We start from the raw sequence: 26065 nt of genomic DNA, 5'->3' as shown, positions 1-26065 counted from the left end.
GGTGATTTTTATCCATATCCATAAATTCACCTATTACTCATCTAATTTGGATAAATCTTAACTCAACTCATTTAAACATTTGAGTTAAATGAATAAAGACCCATTAAGTTATTTAATTATATCGGTTTTAATGGATAAATAAATAACAAACAATATAAATTTCTAGAAAATTACCAAAATACCTCTTAAACTTAGAAAATGACCAAAATACTTCTAAAACCTAAAAAATGACCAAAATGTCCCAAAACCTAAAAAATGACCAAAATACCCTTGAAACTTAAAAATTACCAAAATACCCCTAAATCTAAAAAATGATCGAAATATCTCCGAAACCTATAAAATGACTGAAATACCCCCAAAACCTAGAAAATGATCAAAATACCTCCGAAATTAAAAATGGCCAAAATATCTCCTAAACCTAAAAAATGACCGAAATACTCTCAAAACTTAGAAAATAACTGAAATACCCTCGAAACCTATAAAATGACCAAAATATTCTTGAAACCTAAAAATTACCAAAATACCCCGTATACCTAAAAAAATACCGAAATACCCCTGAAACTTATAAAATTACCAAAATATTTGCTAAACCTAATAAATGACTGAAATGCCTCAAAAAATGACCAAAATACCCCCAAAACCTAAAAAATGACCAAAATACCCCCAAAACCAAGAAAATTACTGAAATACCCCTAAAAATTAAAATTACCAAAATGCCCCCCCTAAACTTACAAAATTACTGAAATACCTCCGAAACCAAAAAATGACCAAAATATCCCCTAAACCTAAAAAATGACCAAAATGCCTCTAAAAGCTAAAAAAAAAAAAATGATTAAAATACTCCCGAAACTTAAAAAATAACTAAAATACCCTCGAAACTTAAAAATGACCAAAATACCCCATAAACCTATAAAAAAAAAAAAAAACCGAAATACCCTTAAAACCTAAAATATATTTAGCCTAGTATTTTCACAAAAAATGAAACCCAAGGAAGGGATGAGGCTTGTATTTTCATCATCATTATTATTATTTTTTGAAGCTGTATTTTCATTATAATAAATTTCTAGACCTTTTCCCAATTGATTGCATGAAAAGTTTAATTACGTTGAAGGGTTATTGTAATGGTGAGGAGCTACCTTCTTGTTCATATATCAGTCATACTCGATTGATTTTCCCCTTTGATTGTAAAATTTGATTGATTTTGCACTAACTTATAAATGTGGCAATTCGCTTTAGCAAAATGCAAAATGTAATAGATTTTGCCCTCGTATTACACTTTGTTGTTCCTCGATATTTTTTAGGAGCTTATTATTTGTAGTAATTGTAGAATGGTGTTACACAATTATTAGGTCTAATAAGATTTTTCATGACCCAAGCAAATGGTTAAGCACATTTGTGCTTATACCCTAAATGTTACTCTTCTTGTTTTCTTACCAATTTTAGTAGTAGATCCTGTTTGATGGCTAGTATAGGTTTCCTAACCACTTTGAAAGTGCGTTCATTTTCTAGAAAAGTACCAATACAAGGCATCATCGAATTACACCATCATTTCTTACATCTATCTACATTGTTTTCGGGACCCTAGATGAAGTACATTTATGTCTACTCCAAATACATTTCCTTTAAAAAAAATTTCTTGGTAAAACCATTTATTTTTCAGCATAAGATATAATCAGTTATTAGGTAATACAAGTAACCAAATGGTTTCAGGTTTGTGAAGGTAGATTTATTGTTATATGAAGCAAAACTCATCTACAGAAAATTTATATGGGAGAAAAGAATTGGTTCCAAATTGATTTTCCAACTAGGGTTGGGATATTTAGAGTAATTTATTTTTATTTTTTTTAGTAGCTAAAAGTATTCCAAAAAAAGAGAGAAATATTTCTTGTATTTTGGTAATTTTTGAGGTTTCGGGTTATTTTTTGTCATTTTAGAGGTTGTGGGTGTATTTTGGTCATTTTGAAGGTTTAGGGGTATTTTGATCATTTTATAGGTTTTGGGGAAGTTTTGGTAATTTTTGAGGTTTCGAGTTAAAAAAAAAAAAAAAAAAAACATTTTAGAGGTTTTGAGCGTATTTGGTCATTTTAAAGGTTTAGGGGTATTTTGGTCATTTTATAGGCTTGAGGGTATTTTGACCATTTTTTAGGTTTAGGGTGTATTTCGGTCATCTTATAGGTTTTAGGGGCATTTTTGTCATTTTATAAGTTTCGGGAGTATTTCGGTCATTTTCTAGGTGTTAGGGTACTTTTTTTTTACACCTAATTTTATTTGAGTATCACCTATTTACTTTCAAATACTTCTAATAAGTTATTGGGTTTTCCCAAATATTTTTTGCTCTATTATCATGTTAATAACAAATGTTTCATATCTCATTTCTTAAATTGGGTTATGATATAAATTATCACGAAAAGCCCAAAAACTCATATTTTATCTAATTTTATTATCATCATCTAGCTAAGCCCAAAATCGGCCCTGTGAACCCAATAATACTATTCTATTTAAAGCCCAAGAATACTTATGCTTGGCAATATTTGAAAAGCCCATAATTCAAATCCATGGCAAAACAATTTTATCAATGAAATTCAAATCCATAATCAAAACCCATAGTTTAAACCCATGGCAATTTATTTATTCAAAGCCCAATTCACATTGCTAACATCAAAGCCCAAAGCCTAATTCTCATTGGCAATATCAAAGCCCAATTCTCATTGGCAATATCAAAAGCCCAACTTATGTTGGCACTATTAAAAGCCCAAGCTAACTATTTGACACTATTTATTGAAAGTCCAAGGTTATCAATACTTGGCAAAATATTATATCATAATTATTTTATCTAGAAGTCCAATAATGAACAATACTTTAGACCCTTAAATCTATTACTATAATATTACAAAACTCATGGAATTTATGAATTATCTACTTTCAAAACCCATTGCGATCATCTTATAAAAGCCCATGGAAAGACATGATTATTAGACCCATGATATTTGTTTATTTCATATTATAAACTCATGTTCACTATCTATCTTACATCACAACATTCATAATATTTATTACCAAAACTCATGTAATTATTCATCCTACATGTCCATTATGATTATCTATAGAGAAACTCATGAGAACATCATATTATTCCATTATAGTGATTGTTACCATATTTAAAACCCATGGTAAATATTATTCTCAAGAAAAATATTGGAGGTCATTATTTAAAAAGTCTCAAAGAAAATATCATTTACAAAGAAATCCATAACAAAAATTAGGAGAAACTATACAAGTTGTTATTTAAAGCCCATGGAAATTAATACCCAAAATCTATCACAAATATTTATTAAAGCTCATGGATTCATTTTATTTCTACTAACAACTAAAGCCATGAGGAGTAAAAAATTCATGGCAAAGCATGTCTTTAATGCCCATTTTGTAGACCCAAAAATCTCATGGAGTAGGGAACAAGCCCAAGCAAAGAAAGGGCCATGTGGCCCAACTAAAGGTGCTAAAATGGAGCAAAGTTCCAACCCAAAAAGGTCCCAGCAAGAGGCTTGAAAGTGGGCAACCGGCCTTTGTCCATCCCTAACCAAAGAAGCAACTAGAGACCCCTACAAGAGAACCAAGCCTTTGAGGATGAACTAAGGGTTGCCCCTTCAGTTTTTCTGCCACCCTCTACCTGACATGAACAGTGCCCAAGGGCTGCCATATCAGCTGAAGTCTAAAGAATGATGAGACTCCATCATTTTCCTCAAGACTCCAATTTTAACGGAAGGGGAGCTGAAACTAAAATATCCAAATTTTAATAAATTGATGCTATAAATGTTAAAAACATTCAAGACGTAATTCATGTGCCAAGCCCATGAATCCTAAAAGGGGAAAAATTGGGAATATGTTGTTTGGAGGGCATAAAGAGATCTCCAGCGAAACTCTCTGAAATGGGCTTAAACTTTGACACTTGGCTTGGGGTGTTGAATCTTACTTCCTGGGTCCAAATCTCAATTGCAGCACTAGGATTCTTCCTTAATACTTGCTTTAATCCCATTAGCTGAACACAATCGCAACAATCTTAGCATTTAATGCAAAATTACCCCAAATACTACCCATGTGTGACATTGCCCAAAGAAGCAAAACAACCCCAAAAGCAAATCTCCCATTTTTAGGCCAAATCTAGGTTATTAATTCAGCTATCAAGGCTCCCTTGAATCAGACCTACGTTTTTTGGATTCTTGTTAATTAATACTTCTCTAAACTCCATTATAAAATCATAAGCATCTCAACCCACAAACACTGCAGCTACCCTCTTTGAAACTTTGGGTTTGTTTGCTATTTTGCTCGTGGTTTAGCTACCCTCAAGCTCACCACTCATCATCTTTAGCCCATAACTCATCTAATCTCAAATACTCTTTTCCCCCTTTCACACAATCATAGCCCACAAATGTCTCTCAACTAGACATAAACAGCCCCACTCACAAAAAGCCTTAAAGCATTAATCCCATCTCACTCAAGAAAAGCTCACATTCATCTCATTCATGCCTTATAAATACACACTCATCAAAAATCATAGTTTAATACTTGCTGCACTGAGCTGAGATCTCTCTCTCCCTTCATTCCATCCTATTTTTCCTCTTTTATTTGTAACTATAAAGCCTTTAATCCTTATTTAGTATTATTATGATGAAGTCCATAATGTTTTGGAAACTATTGAAGTTTTCCCTTATATTGACTTAATAATAATAAGGAAAAAAAATATGATTTTTACCATGTAAACACACTTACTAACCTGAAATTATCCTACCACTAGAGATAATACCGTACCACTAGAGGACTGATTTGAACTACTGGACCAGGACCATTAATATACTAATTAAGTATTGTAACATGCTTTTCATTGGGCTTTTGTTGCTGTCTTTTCATGCGCAGTCTTTGTTTCTTGCTTGGATAGACTTTGTCATCACACCGAAAGCCTTTGGGTACCATCTTAAGAGCCCATAGTCAAGTTTCGGCTTGGCTTCCCAACATCTTAGATAGAGGCATCAATTTCCCCCTTGACACTAGGTTTCCCGAGGGGGGGGGGTATTTTGGTAGTTTCAAGTTTTGGGGCGTATTTTAGTCATTTTTTAGGGGATTTTTTTTCCCATTTAGCATTATTTTAGCAACAATTTCATTAGTTAGCATGTTTTTGAAATCGAGTCTAATACACTCGATTTCAACTAAGGAAATCGAGTCTAATACACTCAATTTATGCTCTGCCGACGCTGATGTGGATTGTTTGTACATGTGGATCTCGAGTCTAATACACTTGATTTAGGCTTTAGATTTAGAGAACACGGAGAAGAAGAAAGAAAGATTTTTTTGCAGGTGGGTTTGGTTTTGCAGGTAGAGATGGCAATAGAGGGGTGGATTTGGTTTTGCTGTGGGTGGGTTTGGTTTTGCAAGTGACTTCACGGGGTGGGTCTCTTCTTCTTTTCCTTCTTTCTTCTACTTTTCCTTCTTTCTTCTTCGTTCTTCTTCTTTGTTCTTCTTGTTTGCTTCTTAGATCAGTAAAACTAAATCGAGTGTGAGACTCGAGTTCTAGGTGTAATAAAATTTTCAAATCAGCCTTCTAGAGCATCAAAATCGAGTGCGTGCGATTGGATTTCGTCAATTGAAATTGAGTTCAAAAAACTCGAGATGTTAGTTTGCTAAAATGTTTCAAAAACATGCTAACTAACGAAATTGTTGCTAAAATAATGCTAAATGGCAAAAAAAAAAAAAAAAGGTTTAGGGTGTAATTCGGTCATTTTTTAGATTTAGGGAGTATTTTGGTCATTTTAGAGGTTGGGGGGGGGTATTTTGGTAATTTTAGTGGTTTTTTAGTATATTTGATGATTTTAGAGAGATCGGAGGTATTTTAGTCATTTTTGAGGTTTTATGTGTATTTTGCTCATTTTAGAGATTTTGGGGATATTATGGTCATTTTAGTGGTTTTTGAGCATATTTGGTGATTTTAGAGATATTGGAGGTATTTTATTCATTTTAGAGGTTTCATGAGTATTTTGCTCATTTTAGAGGTTTTGGGGATATTTTGGTCATTTTAGAGGTTTCTATTTTAGAGGTTTTATAGGTATTTTGCTCATTTTAGAAGTTTTGGGAATATTTTGGTCATTTTAGTTGTTTTGGAGATAATTTTGGACGTCCAAGGGTTTATTAGTAATTTTAGAAGTGTAAGGGTATTAGGGTCATTTTAGGTATTTAAGGGTATTTTCAAGTCAGAGGGTATTCAAGTAGTTTTAGAAGTATTTTGGTCATATTGGGTTAAATCGATGTGTTACTAATTAAATGAGTTTGGTGGGTAATTGGTAATTAATTTATATATAAACGAGTCATAAATAGATAAATGAGTAATTTCACACCCAATCTATTTATGACCCAACCCATCTATTTGCCATCCCTACTGGAGATGTCATTTGATTGGATAAACATCATCTTTACATGGATCAATTATGAACATCATTTTTATTAAACCATTCACATTAAGTTATAAAAAAGTGTTGTGAAAATTTTGTGCTATCAGATTTATCGTGAATAACCAGGTTCGAGTTTATCGTAAACTTTTAGTTCAGCAATGGACAGGATCATGTTGAGGGATTAGACGCTGTCAAACTCACTATTGTCTTTATTTGCAGAAATGCAAGCCTTTTTAGTGCTACTGTAGCTTAATATATCTTTCATGTAATTTAATAATTGTCCTTCCAAGAATTTAATAACAATAATATATTAATAATAATAACAACAATTGTCTTTTTGTCGAACTTTTATACCCTTTGAGTGGTACTCAGTACTTACGACTTATTCTTGGTCTCCGAATGGATTGGTTGTTCCTCCTGCTTACGTTATTTGAAGTTTGACATATTAAAATGGTTGGCAGCAAACGAAAAGATCAAAAAAATAGTTTTCCTTGGGAATTAATCTGGTTTACTTGTTACTTGTCAAAGTAGCATACGTGAGCTAGCTTTACCATGAGTACCATTTCAAAAAAAAAAATTCCTAGTCACCGACGCTTTTGATGATATTGGCTTGGAAATATTCTTATGGAAAGCATAAAAAAAAAATTAAAAAAAAATAAAAACTAGAGGAAAGGACTGAGGAAGCCTTATGCAAGGGAACATTATTATGGTTGAAAGTTGAAAATTGCCAAAGCTTGCTAGAGAACCTTGACTAAAAGTCTAAAACAAAGTCTATAAGAGAGCTTTCATGGTGGAACTGAGTTTGTATTGAAGAAACAATAGGAAGTTGTTGAAACAATAGACTCTTAACAATTCAAAGCTTCAAATATTTTCTTCTTCTTCTTTTCCCCAAGCCAGAAGTTACAAGGTATGCCTCCTTCTCTTCATTTTATTTGTATGGTTTTTTTTTTTTTTTTTTTTTTTTTGGGGGTGGTGGGGGGGGGGAGGGTAAATTTTAAGGGCTTTGTGGTTTGGTTAGTTCTTCACTATGAGTTAAAGGATGAATATTCAGAAGTCTCTTGACACCACGTTTTTGTTGCACTTGTAGCTTTATAATCTGATATTAGGATTGCCAGTATAGTTAAAAATGTCTCGTCGTTTTTGTATGCTGTTTCTCTTTTTCTTGGGGATTTTGTGATTGAGATTGATGTGTAGGCACGGTAACTTTTACCTTTTTAGTTTTTTATGCTGTTTCTCTTTTTCTTGGGGATTTTGTGATTGAGATTGATGTGTAGGCACGGTAACTTTTACTTTTTTATTTTATTTTATAATAGTAGCTTTTACTTTCAAGGATACATACTTGGGAGACTAATAATTTGGACATGGTATTACATCTATCGGTTGCATGTATCTATCATTCTAGGCTCTCACATATGAGTGGACTTCATTCTTGTGAGACCCACATTCACGTGAGAAAATAAATATATGTATCAGATTCATGATAAATTTTCTTCTATAATTTGTAATATGCTCACATGGTAAAATCTATATATATATATATATATATTAAGACGTAAAATTCAAAGAAAATCCAATTAGATTTTGATTGGATTCTCAATTTTGCACCATGTGTCTTGTTTAAACTTTTAAAATTTTTTGAGCTAAAATAAATGATACATTAAGAACTTGCTATATATAGTGCTTAATATATAACAGTATTTACCAAAAATGCACAAAAGGCACCATCCATTGGGCTAAAATGCAAAAAAAATTACAACTTGCTATAGTGCTTAAGCGAATATACATAAGCATTGTAGCAACATGTAAATTTCTTTTTATTTCTCTTTTATGTTCAGCCTCCTATCTTGTCTTACTTTCTCTCTTCTCTCTCCCATTATAGCATTAAAGTAGGATTATTTCAATGTGATATATTGTAAAATATAGAATAGATGTATAGTGTGTTGTAAAATAGATAAAATGAGTTTTTAGTGAAATAAAATGTATATTTTTTCTATTTTTTGCATAACCGGAATGCTCTAATATACTATTTTAATTATACTCCATTAAAAATAGTTATATCAAAAATTTTGGGTCTACTAGTAATATAATTATAACGATGTTTGTTTTCAAGAACTTACTATGGCTTTTTAGTGGCACTTACGACTTATCATGAGCAACATTGTGTAAGGTCTATAATTGTTGGTTAATTCCATGTCAAACTTATTTGTATCTTATTGGTCTAAATTTCCATATGTTTGTGCAAATTTATTTGTATTAAGTTGGTGAAGTGAAAAGATCATGTGCTGAAATTGAAGTTGTGATTTGATGTACTTCACTGAACCTGAGACAATTCAGTTCCGTTTTTGTCTACAGATACAACCTTTTTGCCCGCCTATATAAGCTCTATTTCCCACAAATTTGTTACCCTAAAGTCTCATTTGAAAATTTTTGAGAGAACCCATAACTTTAGAGCAAAACCCAAATCAATCTCTCTATCTTCTTGCTCTCACCATTGCCAAATTCTTGAGAGGAGATCAAATCTATCATACAAACCAACCTTTCGAGTTTTTGTGTCAATTCACTTGGGACGATTTGGAGCCACTACAAAACAGCCGAAGAGACTTGGAGTTTGCAATTGGAGGTTCAATTGCAGATTTGATGACTAGAGGAGAGAGGACTAGAGAAATTGGTTGTTAGCAAAAGCTTGGAGGTATTGAATATATATTTTTTTACTTCTTTACTTGGAGGACTTCGTATGTAAGATGTACTACAATCATTTTTTTTAGTGGATCATTTGATACTGTGATGCCTCAGAGAGATTTTTCCGCCTAATACTCGAGTTTTCCTCCTCGTAAACACTTTGTTGTCTTGTGGGTTATTGTGATTTTACGTGGTTTTGCTTTATTTAATGTTTATCCATGCATGCTAATGCCAATTGGCTAATCTTGTACACAACTAGGATTTACATTTTGTTATTAGTGATTACCATAAAATTGACATTAGTGGTAAAAATTAGGGATCTAAATATCTTGAGTGGGCAACTCTTTCAAATTGGGTGGTCACAAATTATCTGCATACGTAGTTGAGATTGGATTGGGATCACCATGCAATTTATCCAATCCTCTCACAACTTTTTTTACTTTTATTTTTACTTTTACTCATTTTTTATATTTACCAGATTCTGCTATAACCTTTGTCTATTTTAGCTTACCGGATTCCGCTATAACCCATAGCATCAACCAATAACCATTGGTTCCTTCTTAACTGCTTCTTAAATCATCAAATAGCCTTCTCACAGATATGGGTATGGTGAGAAAAGGATTTGGATAAGAACCTCTCAAGGATGTAACAATGGAGAGGATAGAGGAATTTGAAGAGTTTCTATGTGAAGATTGTGAACGAATCAATCTTGTTTTTCTCTAGGGTTTCTCTCTCAAAATTCTCTCTGGAGGCTCTCTACATTTCATGGGTTTAAAGGGTATTTATACTTGGGTGAGAAGGGAATGCGAAGAGTCAGTTTTTCCCAAACAAGGTGGTCTGGTGGCTTGGCCTTGCGACTTGACTGAGTCGTGAGTTCAAGCCGCAAGATAATAGAACGGTCAGGCTGAACTTTTTGTCCTGTAGTGCTCCAGCTGGCGCGACTATTCATCTTTTCGCACGCTTCACTCGTGTGTTGTATTTGGTGGCTTGCTAGTTGCAAGTCACCCGCAAATCCCAGCTATGAATCTCTGCATTTTGCACAATCTTGAGCATTTCTTCACACTCTCTCACTCACTACCCTTACATGTTTCCCACCTAAATACAGGGTTACTAATTGCTAAATTACAAGCAAATTTGGTATGGAATAAAGCCAATACAATGGTTAATTAAATTCAACCTTACATTTGGATTTAGAGAACACGGAGAAGAAGAAAACATGGAGAAGAAGGAAGAAAGATTTTTTTGTAGGTGGGTTTGGTTTTGCAGGTAGAGATGGTAATAGAGGGGTGGATTTGGTTTTGCTATGGGCGGGTTTGGTTTTGCAAGTGACTTCAAGGGGTGGGTCTCTTCTTCTTTTCCTTCTTTCTCCTTCTTTTTGCTTTGTTCTTCTTGTTTGCTTCTTAGATCAGTAAAACTAAATCGAGTGCGTTAGACTCAAGCCCTAGGTGTATAAAAACTTCCACGTCAGCCTTCCAGAGCATGAAAATTGAGTGTGTGAGACTCAGTTCAAAAAACTTGAGATGTTAGTTTGCTAAAATGTTTCAAAAACATGCTAACTAACGAAATTGTTGTTAAAATGATGCTAACTGGCAAAAAAAAAAAAATCATTTTTAGGTTTAGGGTGTATTTCAGTCATTTTTTAGATTTAGGGGATATTTTGGTCATTTTAGAGGTTTTTGGGGGTATTTTGGTGATTTTATAAATTTTGGGGTATTTTGGTCATTTTAGTGGTTTTTGAGTATATTTGGTGATTTTAGAGATATCGGAGGTATTTTAGTCATTTTAGGGGGTTTCATGTGTATTTTGCTCATTTTAGAGATTTTGGGGATATTATGGTCATTTTAGTGGTTTTTGAGCATATTTGGTGATTTTAGAGATATTGGAGATATTTTGGTCATTTTAGAGATTTCATAAGTATTTTGCTCATTTGAGAGGTTTTGAGGATATTTTGGTCATTTTAGAGGTTTCATGGGTATTTTGATCATTTTAGAAGTTTTGGGGATATTTTGGTCATTTTAGTGGTTTTAAAGATAATTTTGGATGTCTAATGGTATATTGGTAATTTTGGAAGTGTAAGGGTATTTGGGTCATTTTAAGTATTTATGAGTATTTTGAAGTTAGAGGGTATTCAAGTAGTTTTAAAAGTATTTTGGTCAAATTAGGTAAAATGGATGGGTTACTAATTAAATGGGTTTGGTGGGTAATAGGTAATTAATTTGTATATAAATGAGTCATAAATGGATAAATGAGTAATTACACACCCAACCTATTTATGACCCAATCTGTCTATTTGTCACCCCTACTGGAGATGTCCTTTGATTGGATAAACATCATCTTTACACGGATCAATTATGAACATCATTTTTATTAAACCAATCACATTAAATTATAAAAAAGTGTTATGAAAATTTTGTGTTATTAGATTTATCGTAAATAACCAGGTTCAAGTTTATCGTAAACTTTTAGTTCAGCAATGGACAGGATCATGTTGAGGGATTAGATGCTGTCAAACTCACTATTGTCTTTATTTGCAGAAATGCAAGCCTGTTTAGTGCTACTGTAGCTTAATATATCTTTCATGTAATTTAATAATTGTCCGTCCAAGAATTTAATAACAATAATATATTATTAATAATAATAACAACAATTGTCTTTTTGAGGAACTTTTATACCCTTTGAGTGGTACTAGTACTTACGACTTATTCTTGAGCACCGAATGGATTGGTTATTCCATCTGCTTACGTTATTTGAAGTTTGACATATTAAAATGGTTGGCAGCCAACGAAAAGATCAAAAAAAATAGTTTTCCTCGGGAATTAATCTTGTTTACTTGTTTCTTGTCAAAGTAGCATACGTGAGCTAGCTGTACCATGCGTACCATTTCAGAAAAAAAAAAATACTAGTCACCGACGCTTTTGATAACATTGGCTTGGAAATATTCTTATGGAAAACATACAAAATAAAAAAATAAAATTAAAAAAAAACTAGAGGAAAGGACTGAGGAAGCCTTATGCAAGGGAACATTATTATAGTTGAAAGTTGAAAATTGCCAAAGCTTGCGAGAGACCCTTGACTAAAAGTCTAAAACAAAGTCTATAAGAGAGCTTTCATGGTGGAACTGAGTTTGTATTGAAGAAACAATAGGAAGTTGTTGAAACAATAGACTCTTAACAATTCAAAGCTTCAAATATTTTCTTCTTCTTCTTCTTTTCCACAAGCCAGAAGTTACAAGGTATGCCTCCTTCTCTTCATTTTATTTGTATTGTTTTTTTTGGGGGGGCTAAATTTTAAGGCGTTTTGGTTTGGTTAGTTCTTCACTATGTGTTGAAAGGATGAATTTTCAGAAGTCTCTTGACACCACGTTTTTGTTGCACTTGTAGCTTTATAATCTGATATTAGGATTGCCAGTATAGTTAAAAATGTCTCGTCGTTTGGGTATGCTGTTTCTCTTTTTCTGGGGGATTTTGTGATTGAGATTGATGGGTAGGCACGGTAACTTTTACTTATTTTATTTTATAATCGATCGCTTTTACTTTCAAGGATACATAATTGGGACATGGTATTTCATTAATTGGTTGCATATGTCTAGGCTCTCACATATGAGTGGACCCCATATTTGTAAGACCTATCTTCACGTGAGAGAATAAATACATATATCGGATACATGATAGATTTTCTTTTATAATTTGTAATGTGCTCACATGGTAAAAAAAAAAAAAATATATATATATATATTAAGAGGTAAAGTTCAAAAAAAATCTAATTAAATTTTAATTGGATTCTCAATTTTACACCATGTGTTTCATTTAAATTTTTAATATTTTTGGGCCAAAATAAATGATACATTAACAACTGGCTATAGTGCTTAAGCAAATATACATAAGCATTGTAACAACATGTAAATTTCTTTTTATTCCTCTTTTATGTTCAGTCTCCTCTCTTGTCTCACTTTCTCTCTTCTCTCTCCCATTATAGCATTAAAGTAATATTATTTTAATGTGAAATACTTTAAAATATAGAATAGATGTATAGTGTGTTGTAAAATAGATAAAATGAGTTTTTAGTGAAACAAAACTATTTTTTGCATAACCGGAATGCTCTAATATACTATTATAATTATACTTCATTAAAAATAGTTATATCAAAATTTTTAGTAATATAATTATAACGATTTTCATTTTCACGAACTTACTAAAGTGGCACTCAGACTAATTATTAACGGTTGACTTTTTCAAGAACTTACTATGGCTTTTTAGTGGCACTTACGACTTTTCATGAGCACCATTGTGTAAGGTCTATAATTGTTGGTTAACTCCATGTCAAACTTATTTGTATATTATTGGTCTAAATTTCCATTTGTTTGTGCAAATTTATTTGTATTAAGTTGGTGAGGTGAAAAGATCATGTGCTGAAATTGACGTTGTTCACTGAACCTGAGACAATTCAGTTACGTTTTTGTCTACAGATACAACCTTTTTGCCCACCTATATAAGCTCCATTTCCCACAAATTTGTTACCCCATCTGAAAATTTTTGAGAGAACCCATAACTTTAGAGCAAAACCCAAATCAATCTCTCAGTCTTCTTGCTCTCACCATAGCCAAATTCTTGAGAGGAGATCAAATCTATCTCACAAACCAACCTTTTGAGTTTTTGTGTCAATTCACTTGGGATGCATTGGAGCCACTACAAAACAGCCGAAGAGACTTGGAGTTTACAATTGGAGGTTCAATAGCAGATTTGATGACTAGAGGACTAGAGAAATTGGTTGTTAGCAAAAGCTTGGAGGTATTGAATATATATTTTTTACTTCTTTACTTGGAGGACTTCGTATGTAAGATGTACTACAACCATTTTTTTTAGTGGATCATTTGATACTGTGATGCCTTAGAGAGATTTTTCCGCCTAATACTTGAGTTTTCCTCCTCGTAAACACTTTGTTGTCTTGTGGGTTATTGTGATTTTACGTGGTTTTGCTTTATTTAATGTTTATCCATGCATGCTAATGCCAATTGGCTAATCTTGTACACAATTGGGATTTACATTTTGTGATTAGTGATTATCATAAAATTGACATTAGTGGTAAAAATTAGGGATCTAAATATCTTGAGTGGGCAACTCTTTCAAATTGGGTGGTCACGAATTATCTACATATATAGTTGAGATTGGATTGGGATCACCATGCAATTTACCCAATCCTCTCACAACTTTATTTTTAGTACTTTTTTTACTTTTATTTTTACTTTTACTCATTTTTAATATTGAATGGTTGAGATTTAAAGATGCTTTTTGCAATTTTAAATCTTAACCATCCATACCAACTTTAAATCTCAATCTGTTTTGATTTGACAAATCATAATGATCAAAGTAGAAAAAGAAAAGAAGAAAAAGATTCTTTGTAGTTTGTACGAGTGAAAACATCGCTTGGAAATATCACAAGGAAACATGAGCTTATTTGGATCACCATGATTTTGAGTGATATCAATTAGTTTTTATTATTGAGTTTTCAAAATGCGTGGGTCTCACTGAAAAAATCTTGTTTGGCTTGGTTTTTGGACGATGTTTTCATTACTCAAAACTCAAAAATTTGAATGGTAGATGATAGAAACTGAAAATAAAATTTTCATATTTTCAGTTTTTGAAATATGAGTTATGGTGGCAAAAGGTGAGTTATGTGACGAAAGAAAAATTTTGGAGTTTTTGATATAAAGTGAGGTTTAGGTTATGAATTATGGATTTTGAGTTTAAGTTTGAGTCATGAAAACTGAGTCATGGTCAAATCAAACGAGCCCATAGCTTACGAGAAAGGACAAACAAGAAAGGAACGAACAAAAGGTTGCAGCTTTGAAATCTGAAAAGCACGGGTCTCATTCTCACACTACTTTTATTTCTCAAAGTGGTCTAGCACTAAAACAGAGGTTACAACAATGGTGGAACCGAGTCCATATTGAAGAAACATAAGGAAGTCGTTGAAATTAAGAGCAGAGTAAGTAAAATATCAGTGATTCAGGTTCAGGGCTTTGGTTTGGTTAGTTCTTTACTGTGTTAAAGCATGGATATTCAGAAGTCTCTGACAGATCACTTTCTTAAAGTGTATGACATGTTTTATTTTCTTTCTATTTATGTATGTTCTGTTTTCTGACACCGCGTTTTGTCTTATCATGAGTGTTTGTTGTTTTTCCCTTTCTTAGAAATTTTGTGATTGAGATTGTTATGCTGGAACGGTAACTATACCTTCGAGTATACTTAATTGAGAGACTATGATTTGTCATATGTGTGTGTGTCTTCTCTTAGAATGAATGTGCAGTACTATAGTAGACAAGTTTGAGCAAAAAAATAAATAAAAAATTGAAAATACCATTGAGGAAAATTATTATGCTAGCAACTATTTTTTCTTTGGGGAATGTCATAATTTCTTGCGCACTTGCATATAGATGGAGAACACAAAAAAGCAAGGAAATCTGCCAAACCCTTTGATTTTGCAGAGTGAGGAGTTATACGAGGTACTGTCTATTATCTTCTTGACATTTTTTCTTGAGTTTAGCTGTTTTGTTTCTTTTTAAGTCAATGACGTTCAATCTAATTTTTTATTAATCTGGCAGTACATATTGGCCACTAGTGTGTACCCACGAGAACCAGAGCCTCTTAAGGAGCTGAGGAAAGCTACTGCAACCCAACCATTGTAATAGTTCTTACTATCTTAAACTACACTAAACCACCAAATTGCCCTCTCTCTCTCTCTCTCTCATTCTCTCTCTCATAATTTTCTTTTGTCTTCACATGGTTCACATCAAAATCATTTAGAGATTCTCCATTGTTTAAAAGCATTTTCAACTTTTCCTTGCATTTGTACCAACAATGTCACATTCGATACAATTTTTTTTTTTGGTTGCTCCAAGGGAATTAAAACTTCCAAATTTGATATACTTAACTATTTTGGGAGTCTAGACCTCTAAGTTAGACTAATTAATAATTTGTTAGACTAATTAATAATTTGTAACTTAGAAAATCATGACTATAATTCATTTATTATCAACATCAAAATTTATAGAAATACTTTCATTTGGATAAAAGATAAATACTAACTTCCTATAATCCCTCGGTAAACTAATCATGATTCATGCTAATCCACGCTAATTTATTTAAATCAATATAACATATTTATCATTTTTTAAAAATAAATGAAAAATGGGTAGAGAGGAGTGACCTGAATTGGCGTCTTCTACTTAGGCGTGACCATAATAACACTCTATCCGTTGGGCCTAGGTTTACGGGAGCAGGGGATCCGAATAAACCATAGTTGTGCACCCAACCCCATCAAGGACGCTAGTAAGCATGAACCGAGAGCACCAAGTTGTCCACCGGAATGAAAAATTCGGAATGATATTCAAAGCTTTGGCTCTAATACCTAGTGTTAGTATGTTGTTTTGAGGAAATCAAGACCTCAAAATTTGATAAATGAACTATTTTGAGGGAGTCCAAATCTCTAATTTAGACTAGCGGACCATTTGTCACTTAGGAAATCATGGTAATACTTTATTTTTTGTTAGCATATGAATTTATACATGGCAAAATTTCAATTGTATAAAAAATAAATACTAACTTCAATTAGAATTAATCCTAATTCAAACAAATCTAACTAATAAGAATCCAAACTATTTTATTTGAACCAATAAATATATCTTTATTATTGGGGACTCTTGGGTGCTGGACTTTGCTATTTTTGATTCCCCACGGCTAGTGGTGGTTACTTTGCTAACTTTGGATAAAGTTGAGCTTTTCTATACTGGACTAATTTGTAGCTAATCTATAAAATTTCCATTTGTACCCAAAAAAAGATAGTGGGAACTCTGGGATATAGTTTCATGTGATTGCTTCTAACAGGTTGAGTGACAAATATCTTCTCCAGGGCATACTTTGGCACATCGCCAGATGCAGGTCAGCTAATTGCCATGTTCTTGAAGATGGTGAATGCAAAGAAGACCATTGAAATTGGGGTTTTTACAGGATACTCTCTTCTCCTCACGGCCCTTACAATTCCTGATGATGGCAAGGTATTCAAATAATTTATGATAAGTATGTATGTTAAATACATTGTCTTGGCAAAATCCTTATGCCTTGTAATGCCTAATTGCAGATTACAGCCATAGATGTTGATCGAACAAAATATGAGATAGGATTGCCAATTATACAAAAAGCGGGGGTTGAGCACAAAATTAACTTTATCGAGTCACGAGCTTTACCCGTTCTTGATGAACTGCTACAAGATGTAAGCTTTAGTAGTGCTTGCTCCTTTTAAGTTTCACCAGAAAAATGTTATAGTTTTCATGATCACTTTTCAAGAATTGGAATGTTTGACTCTATATATGTTACATTGCAGCCAAAGAATGAAGGGAGTTTTGACTTTGCTTTTGTTGATGCTGACAAAGTTAATTATTGGAATTACCATGAGAGGATGATGAAATTGGTTAAGGTTGGAGGGATAGTTATCTATGATAACACACTGTGGGGAGGATATGTTGCTTTACCTGAAGAGGATGTTCCAGAAAAGAAAAGAGCTTGGAGACAGTCTACCATTGAGTTTAATAACTCCATTTCTTCTGACTCACGTGTTGAAATATCTCATGCTTCAGTGGGTGATGGCGTTCTGATCTGCAGGCGAATTTGCTAAGTATTTCTAGACAACTAGTTGAACTTATTAATAAATCTTTTCATCCCTACAAGCACGAGTGCTTGTTATGAATTTCTTGAGGACCAGACTATTTCATAGGAATGTTTAGGGAAAATGTGCTCTGGTTTTGTAGGAAGGACAATTTTTTTATTGTTTTTGTCCCTTTAAGTTTGCATGAATTTTGATTCTTCTATTCAATCGAAGGCCAAATAATTAAAATTTTGCAAATCCAATTTCCTTTTTAGTTAATTTAACATACAGTCTATATACTTTACACCCAAATGATAAAGAATAAATTAAAAGAAAAAAATAAACAAAATTACAATCTGGAGAGGGAGAGAGAGAGGGAGAGAGAGAGAGGAATTAATATTATCTATCTTTTGGTTGGAAAGAAAATAGTGATCGGTGATTTTTCACCCGCCCACCAATTTGTTTCCTTTCAACTTGAGGAGTGACCATGAATAATGAAATTAAAAAATTACCCTCATTACCTTATTGTTTCAAATTGCAATAAGGGCATAATAGTAATTTAATATCTATCATTTCAGTTTTCTATTCCTTGTGCTAAATATACATGATGAAAAACTAAAATTTTTTCTATAAATCTAGGGATACACCAAATTTTACACTCATGACTCAACTAATGTATCAAGCTATGATTGATATACAATAAAATAGTCTCAATGGTAGACTCATATAAAAGCATTTATTCTATACCACACACTTTGCCATAACTTTTCATATTTGATGATATGTGACTATGATTGATGAACCATTAATTGTACTTTTTCTCCACCACTCACAATTGTGTATATATATATATATATATTATATGTCATTAAGTTATGACAATAAATGAATTTCTTTCATAATTGAAGAAAGTGAAGCAATCCAGTCACCAGTAACATTGTACTACTTTTGTGAGGGATTTTGATCCCAAATTAAACCTCATGTGTTTGCACGTGAGCATACTCACTAAGCAAGTTTTTATTTCATTTAGGCTATCGTAACATGGCAGTCCAGGTGGCAATTTACATGAAATGAAACTAAGATTTTATTTTGGCTGTTAATCAAGTCAGTTTTTTTATTATTTTTTCTTGAGAAATAGATTAGTATTTTTCATTTATCACTTTAAGGATCATTTTTTTGACACAATATCAACACATTTAAAAGGTATGGGAACAAATAGGTAATTTTCCCAAAGTAAAATTAATCTCAAAAAAAAAAAAAAAAAAGACTACTCATTGGGATGTTGATTAACGAAATAATTTCTATCATCCTAAAGTCTTCAAAGACACAGAGTGGTGGAGACAAGGATGTAGCCAAGACTTGGAATTAGGGGGGTGGTTTTGCTACTGACTGCGTGCTGCAGTTTTGGCTTCTAAATCTGTTGTTTAGTTGGGAGGGTTTTTGTGTGTGTGTGTGTGTGTGATGTGTATTGCTAGGTAAGGATAAAATTAGTTGGTTTATTATTTTTTTTTTTTAAGGGCAGAGTTGTTTGTTTTGAGTAAAATTGGTTTATCGGGCTTTATTTTTATTTTTACTAGTATGTAACCCCGTGCTATCGCACGGGATTGGTTAATTGTAATGATGCTATTGGCTAATATTTTTTTTTGTTTTTTTGGGTTTATCACACGGATGATAGAACTAAATTAAACAGTAAAAAATATATATTGTATTTTATTATTTAAGTAATGCTATTAGTCTTTTTTTTTTTTTTGGTTTATCATACATAGGATAGTATTAGATAAAACAATGAATAAAAGAAAGAGAATATTGCATTTTATTATTTAAGTGATGCTACAATGAAAAAAAAAAAGAATATTGCATTTTATTATTTAAAATTTATAAAGGGACATTAAAAAATAAAAACTGATAATTGAGTTTGGAATCTTCTTGGAGGCGCCAATGAAGTGTTAATGTATGAGAATGTGAAGTAAGGAAGAGTGGGATTGAACATTGTGTTTGAATTCGGCCTTACTCTGAGAAATCTATAAGGAGGAGGAAAGGGTAGTGTGTAGATCTAGTTGGTAGAGGTTAAGAGAGGAGGAGACATGAGATGACGATATGGAATTAGGAGGAGATGATGTTTTACTTTTATAGTCTTTCTCGTTAGACTCCTTGGTTCTGGTTGTGGAATTAGAAGACTCTATACTTTATTGAGATCACCTATAAAAGTGTGCAGGTGAGATGTTCTTGCTTAGGCCAATGAATATTATCATTGTGATTTTCTTGGCTTTCGTGTTAAATGTTAATGCATCATTTATTTGGGCACAAAAATTAGAAAATTTAGATAAGATACATGACACAAAATTGGAGTCGAATTTATAATCTCTATAAAAGTGTGCAGGTAAGATGTTCTTACTTAGACTAATGAGCATTATCATTGTAGTTTTCTTGGCTTCCATGTTAAATGTTAATGCATCATTTATTTGGGCACAAAAATTAGAAAATTTAGATAAGATACATGACACAAAATTGGAGTCAAATTTATAATCTAATTAGATTTTTTTTTTTGTTTTGAGTTTTAGTTAGGACAAGTGGCGCAAAATTGAGAATCCAATTGAAATCTAATTGGATTTTCTCTCTGCTTCACCTATTATTATATATATAGAATTTTGCAATTGGTAATTTTTATTACTAGGCTAATTTTCTGGGCTTGTATATTTTGTTTTAGATTTTATATCTATAAATAAATTTTAGTCTTTAAAATGATGAAAATGCTAGAGTTACAAATATAAATTGCTGATGTGGTTAGTGGTTGTTGTTATATAAAAAAATGATGTGAGTAGTAGTCTCAGATGCGAACCAATAAGAATTTGCTAACTTAACAGTTTGTAAAATTTTTTAGGAAATTTTGTTACTATAGCATTTCTCTCAAAAGAATTAATGATATTGTTGAGGGGGGCAAAGTGTAAATTTATGGAACAAAATTGCTAAAATTAATACACACACACACATATAGATGAGTTCAAGTTACACACTGTGTAACTTCACAAGAGTTACACATTTTTTGGACCATTGATTTGTATTAGATCTAAGAGTGAAAAAACACTCATAGTCATGTATTTATTGTTCTCTAAAAATTAGTAACTAAGTCATTAATTCTTCTTATTAAAAATAGAAAAATAAAAAACAGCATTAACTCTTTGTCCATCATCATCTTCATCTTCTCTCCCTCTCTCACATGGTCTTGTGTTTAGGAAACAAGAGTGTTTGATTGCTTCGTTCATTTATTTATTATATTATATCCATTCTTTCCTATATAATTGAGTGCTGAATTAATGGTGGTGATGCAGGAGATGATAAAGAAGGAAGTGAGGAGTTATATGACCGGGTTAAAGGAGCAAACTGGAGCTGGGTTTGGGATTTGTATGGGTATGAATATGGGTATGAACATGGGTATGGGTATGGATATGGGTATGAGAGGTGAAGATGGGTTTAGGGAAGTGGCTGTGAAGAGAATCAGAGTTAGTAGGATCGATTAGTTGTGAAGGGGATGAAAAAAAAAAACTGGGTCTTTGTTTTTTTTTTTTTTTTTCTTTAAATTGTGGTAGTTAGCGAATAAGTAAATGTACAGAGATAGAGAGAGAGAGAGAGAGAGAGAGAGAGAGAGAGAGAGAGAGAGAGAGAGGTTGAGGATGAATGAATCCAAGCGAAGAGGATTTTTAGAAGGGACTTTGATGGAGTAGAGTATGAACTTTTTTTTAAAAAAAATTTATGTTTTTGCTTCTGGCCTTGTTCAGAGAGATGGTTTAGGAAACCAAAAAAAAAAAAAAACATGCTGCTGCAAAGGAACAAAGAAGGAAAAAAAATGGAAAAGAAATTCAATATTTTTGTCGAATTAAAATTTTTTTATCATTTTGGGACTTTTCTTCAATCGTTTTCTTGTTTATTTTTCTCCATGGTGTCCTTTTTTTAATTATATTTTGTTAAAGTTTAAAACTTTTTGTTTTGAGAAACAAACACACAGACAAGAGAGAGGAAAATTGGTTCTAACATAAAGGCACACAACAACTCCACTCAAAAGCCATGATAACTTTTAAGGGAGGGTGGAACAAGTTATACTATACATAACATACTCTTTTAAGTAATGTGGGACAATTACCCTTTTTTTAAGAAACAAACACACACACACACACAAGGGAGAGGGAAAGAGGTTCTAACACAAAAGCACATTACAACTCTACTCAAAAGCCATGGTAACTTTTAAGAAAGGGTGGAGCAAATTTTAAAACTTGAATTTGAAAAAATCTAAGTGTTTAATATATAAATGAAAGGAAAAAGAACTAGAATGCAGCAAGACAGTGGAATAGACATGAGTGAATTTTTGTCAACAATGATTTATCATACTTTTTATTTTGACAAGGCATGATATATACTTTGGGTAAAGGATAAAAACAAAAACCATCAATTGTCGGTTACTGCTCATGTCATGTGTAAAAAGACAAGTTAATGGTTGGGAATGGTAGATAATATCACGCTTGTCGGTGTGTAATTTTAATCAGGGAGTACAATGATTTTTCTAGTCAATTGTTCATGGCTAGGGCTGTGTCGAATTGGGCCAGTGAATGTGATGCTTAAATGGATAACATTCATCGAGTTAATGATGATGATGGAGAGTACAGAGTAGAGAGTTAATGTTGTTTTTTATTTTTATTTTTAATAAGAGTTAATGACTTAATTACTAATTTTTAGGGAATAATAATGACATGATCATGAGTTTTTTTTTTACCCTTAGATGTAATACAAATCAATGGTTCAAAAAATGTATAACTCTTATGAAGTTACACCAAGTATAATTTGAACACATCTCATATATATATATATATATACATTTTTTTTTTTGTATGGAGAATACTAAGTATTTTTAACACACACACACAGGGGAAAATGTCTTAAAAAAATTTACATATATTCAAAAAACCCTAACTTTTAGATACACAACACAGACTTTAAATCTCTATTACCCTCGATGCTCCAAGAGTGTTCTGTCACTGGGTGGAGTGGGGACACACACTGAGACAAACCTCACTGTTTTGTTACAATGATTTGGGTCCTTTTTCTTCTTCTTTTTTTCACTGTTTTGTTACAATGATTTGTGTCCTTTTTTTTGGTTATACAGATATATCATAAATGTGTGGTTCCAGAATGGTACTTGAATCAATTTCATTTTTTGCTGGTGCTGGAACTCAGACTCAGGGTGAGTCCTCAACCATTTCCTCCGGGTAATTTCCATCCATCTCTATTGCCAAATTTTAATTTTTAATAAAATTTTATATTCTTCTCAAGCACTCAAATCATTTGGATCGTCAACATTGTTTTTTTTTTTTTTAATAAATATTGTTATTGTTTTAATTATGAGTGACAAACCTGAATATTATGAGATTGTTTTAGAATAATAATTACTATTCCCATGTTATGAGATAGTTTCAAAAAGCCAAGTTACGTATCAAGGTCTATGAGTATGAAAGATCCCATCCATCTCGTGGGAATTGGTAAAAGAAATCTCCTTCTACATCTACATGGTTAATTTTCTTAGCTTTTTCAAAACCACTTCTATTTTTTTTCTTTAAAAATATTAGAGTTAGGAATCTTTTATACTACTGTCTACTAGGTCTGTTTAGTTCACCATTTTTAGAATATATATGTTCTTAAAAAGGGTAAAAAGTGGTTTTGAATATTTTTCTTTTCAAAGCATATTTTTATATAGGTTTTAATGTGAAAGAAAGAAAAAAGAGAAAAAAGAAAAAAGAAAAAAACCAGCTTGGTAATTTATCTTTTTAGTTCTCTTTTTTTCCTCAATTCCTACTATCTCTATTTTTTTATGAGAGTATTCATATTTTTTCGAGTACCTGATTATTCTCTAAAATGTGTAAAGTACTCATGTCTTAGTGCTCATGAAATAATTAGGGAAAAGAATCTCATGGTCCAAATATGGTAGCTAGAGGTTTTAAACTCATAGCCTTGTGAATCTCACGAGACATTAAGAACTAGAGCCACTAGACCAACCACATATAGTTACACTTAATTAATTGGTAAAGTATATCTCGTTCTACCGTTGTTTTCTTAGCCTTTTCAAAACCATTCTAACTTAAAAAAAAGAAGAAGATATATATTGGAGTAAAAATGTTAATATCATTGGGACTATTTGGTTCATATTAAAAAGAAGAAGATATATATTGGACCATTCTAACTGTGGGGCCTAAGGATTTGTCAACCGTGGCCCACTTTATGTCAGGCCCAAAGGCCCATGCCGAGAAGGTAGAAACGTCCGAGGACGAAAGCAGGAAGCCTAGGTTCCCAAGAAACTTAGCCGGGGACGATCCTGTCCTCGGCCAGCCGAGATTATATAAGGGAAGGGCAGCACACTACCAAAGACAACCTCCCAAAGCGTCCCAAGAAAGAGACAAGTACAATGGATTAGCCATGGAAGCATGAAGGAGGAGCAATTCCAGGAGGAACTGTCACCTTCCCATTAAATGCTCACAACTAACATTCTGGCCGCATTAATGAGAAAATGACCTCTGGATAGTACTGTCTAGGTCACCGCAGCTCATAGAAAGCTGAGGAAGGTGGCTAATGGGACAAGCACTCAAGTAGTAGCCTGCATGATTAACAGATGGAGGGTCAAGATTAACTAAGAGGGAGTATATAATGTAAAGAAGTCCTCCCTAAAGAGGGGCACGGAGAGGCAGAAGAGAATATAGTAATTGGAATCAACTTAGAGACCGGTGCAGTCTGATATTGAGAAAAGCAATAAGAACTACAAACCCTTCAGTTGAGAGAGGGGGACAGACTTTCACACTTCAAATCCGTTTTCTAGTTATTTAACCCACTCATAACCATGTTCAGTTGTTGTAATCCTTACTCAGGCCTAGTTCTTACACCCATTCTCTACAAATTCATTGTATTGGGCTAGTTGGGCTTGAGTTCATTCATCCAAAGAGTAGAAGTGCTCGAACCCAGTCCCTACAATTGGCGCCGTCTGTGGGGAGAACTTGTGTGCTAGTAAGAGCAACGATTAAGCATGGTAGGATCAGGCCCTCACCGAGCAGGCTCCCATTAGCTTGAGCCGGCTAAGTCCCAGCAGCAAAGTAACTTCCATAACCCTAAGCGTGATCAAAATGAAGAGAATGGAAGGTTTCGAGAGGGAAGTGTAAACACCACTCAAACCAGCAGAAGCCATTCTCGTTGGGGCAGCCATGTGCTCTAAAGACGAAATAACAATCGGGCCATGCAACAGGAAGAAGAAGTTAGGAGCCACGTATCCTAGAGACAGGATGATGAGCTGGCCATGCAGTGAGAGATAAACGACCTAAAGAGACAACTGCATCATGCACAATGAAAGCGGTCTCGCCCTAGTCTTGACATGCCCTCTGACGATGAAAACGACGGTGACTATAGGCAAAGATCGAGAACTCCTCCAAGTGAGACCTTCTCCCATGAAGAAGAACACCACCGGAGGCGTAAGTGTAAAAGCCCACCCTCTAGGGGCTTGAGGAGCGATGCCATGAGCCGGGCATTGGATCAACTCTCCAAGTCACCTTTCACACACCATATAGAAGAGGCTGTACTTCCTCGGTGGTTCTAGCAGCCAACCTTTGCCATTTATAACGACAAAATGGACCTTGTGGAGCGTGTGAGCCAGTACAACCAAAGGATGGCTGTCCACTTTAAAATCGAGGCGCTGATGTGCAAGTTTTTCCTATCTAGCCTGAGACCAGTGGCAATGAGCTGGTTCAATGGTTTGAACGCAAATTCCATAAGTTTGTACAGGCAGCTAACCCAAGCCTTTGGCTCCCGCTTCGTTACCAATAGCAAGGCCCCTTGGCCCCTGAGTGCACTATTGTCTTTATTCATGCATGATGGAGAAACTCTACAGGACTACTCAGACCGATACTGGGAGATGTACAATGAACTTGATGGCAATTTTGATGATGTCGCCATTAGCACCTTCACAAATGGTCTCCCAACTGGGCACAACTTGAGAAAGTCTCTAACTGGCAAGCCTGCCATCAGTGTGTGCCAACTAATGGATCAGATCGATAAGTACAAACGAGTAGAGGAAGATTAGCTGTAAGGTAAATAAAAATAGAAGGTTATCCCCTAGGAGAGGAGGGATTTCAAGTCGGACCGGTATAACAGTAATCGTCCGAAGAGAGACTTTGTAGGGCAATCCGGAGTAACCAACACACAGACTGTCAATATTGTATTCTGGGAACTAGTACACCGGGTGTTGGAGAAAATCAAGAACGAGCCATACTTTAAGTGGCCGA

At 33.4% G+C, this 26065-nt stretch overlaps 2 protein-coding genes across 6 annotated transcripts; both read left to right on the top strand.

Annotated features, from left to right (window-relative positions):
• Positions 1–7175: 7175 nt before the first annotated feature.
• Positions 7176–18014, top strand: LOC112010783 (probable caffeoyl-CoA O-methyltransferase At4g26220). Of its 5 annotated transcripts, none has more exons than XM_024043150.2 (7): positions 7176–7344; positions 8790–9126; positions 15550–15618; positions 15718–15797; positions 17025–17169; positions 17253–17384; positions 17496–18014. In XM_024043150.2, the coding sequence occupies exons 3-7, from the start codon at positions 15550–15552 to the stop codon at positions 17784–17786; spliced, it is 717 nt and encodes a 238-aa protein (XP_023898918.1). In that variant the 5' UTR covers positions 7176–7344; positions 8790–9126; the 3' UTR covers positions 17787–18014. The 5 variants fall into 5 exon arrangements, with proteins under 5 accessions (XP_023898918.1, XP_023898917.1, XP_065637819.1 ...); XM_065781747.1 differs by lacking the exons at positions 7176–7344; positions 8790–9126 and adding exons at positions 12130–12348; positions 13582–13903; XM_024043149.2 differs by lacking the exon at positions 8790–9126.
• Positions 18015–25410: 7396 nt separating this feature from the next.
• LOC112010773 (uncharacterized) lies at positions 25411–25863 on the top strand. Its single transcript, XM_024043133.2, has one exon. The coding sequence runs from the start codon at positions 25411–25413 to the stop codon at positions 25861–25863; it is 453 nt and encodes a 150-aa protein (XP_023898901.1).
• Positions 25864–26065: the final 202 nt, after the last annotated feature.

Source organism: Quercus suber, unplaced genomic scaffold (assembly GCF_002906115.3).
Source record: "Quercus suber isolate HL8 unplaced genomic scaffold, Cork oak 2.0 scaffold_277, whole genome shotgun sequence".
Classification (NCBI taxonomy): domain Eukaryota; kingdom Viridiplantae; phylum Streptophyta; class Magnoliopsida; order Fagales; family Fagaceae; genus Quercus; species Quercus suber.
The sequence above is the reverse complement of the archived record's forward strand: the minus strand, read 5'-3'. Positions and strand labels throughout refer to the sequence as shown.

What these genes read in the sequence shown, in the direction of transcription:
- LOC112010783 (XM_065781747.1), top strand. Translation starts at nt 13,859, where the DNA reads ATGACTAGAGGACTAGAGAAATTGGTTGTTAGCAAAAGCTTGGAG. An exon ending in TTGTTAGCAAAAGCTTGGAG is followed by an intron (nt 13,904 to 15,549) that starts GTATTGAATATA and finishes ACTTGCATATAG; the next exon opens with ATGGAGAACACAAAAAAGCA. An exon ending in GCTACTGCAACCCAACCATT is followed by an intron (nt 15,798 to 17,024) that starts GTAATAGTTCTT and finishes TATCTTCTCCAG; the next exon opens with GGCATACTTTGGCACATCGC.
- LOC112010773 (XM_024043133.2), top strand. Translation starts at nt 25,411, where the DNA reads ATGGACCTTGTGGAGCGTGTGAGCCAGTACAACCAAAGGATGGCTGTC.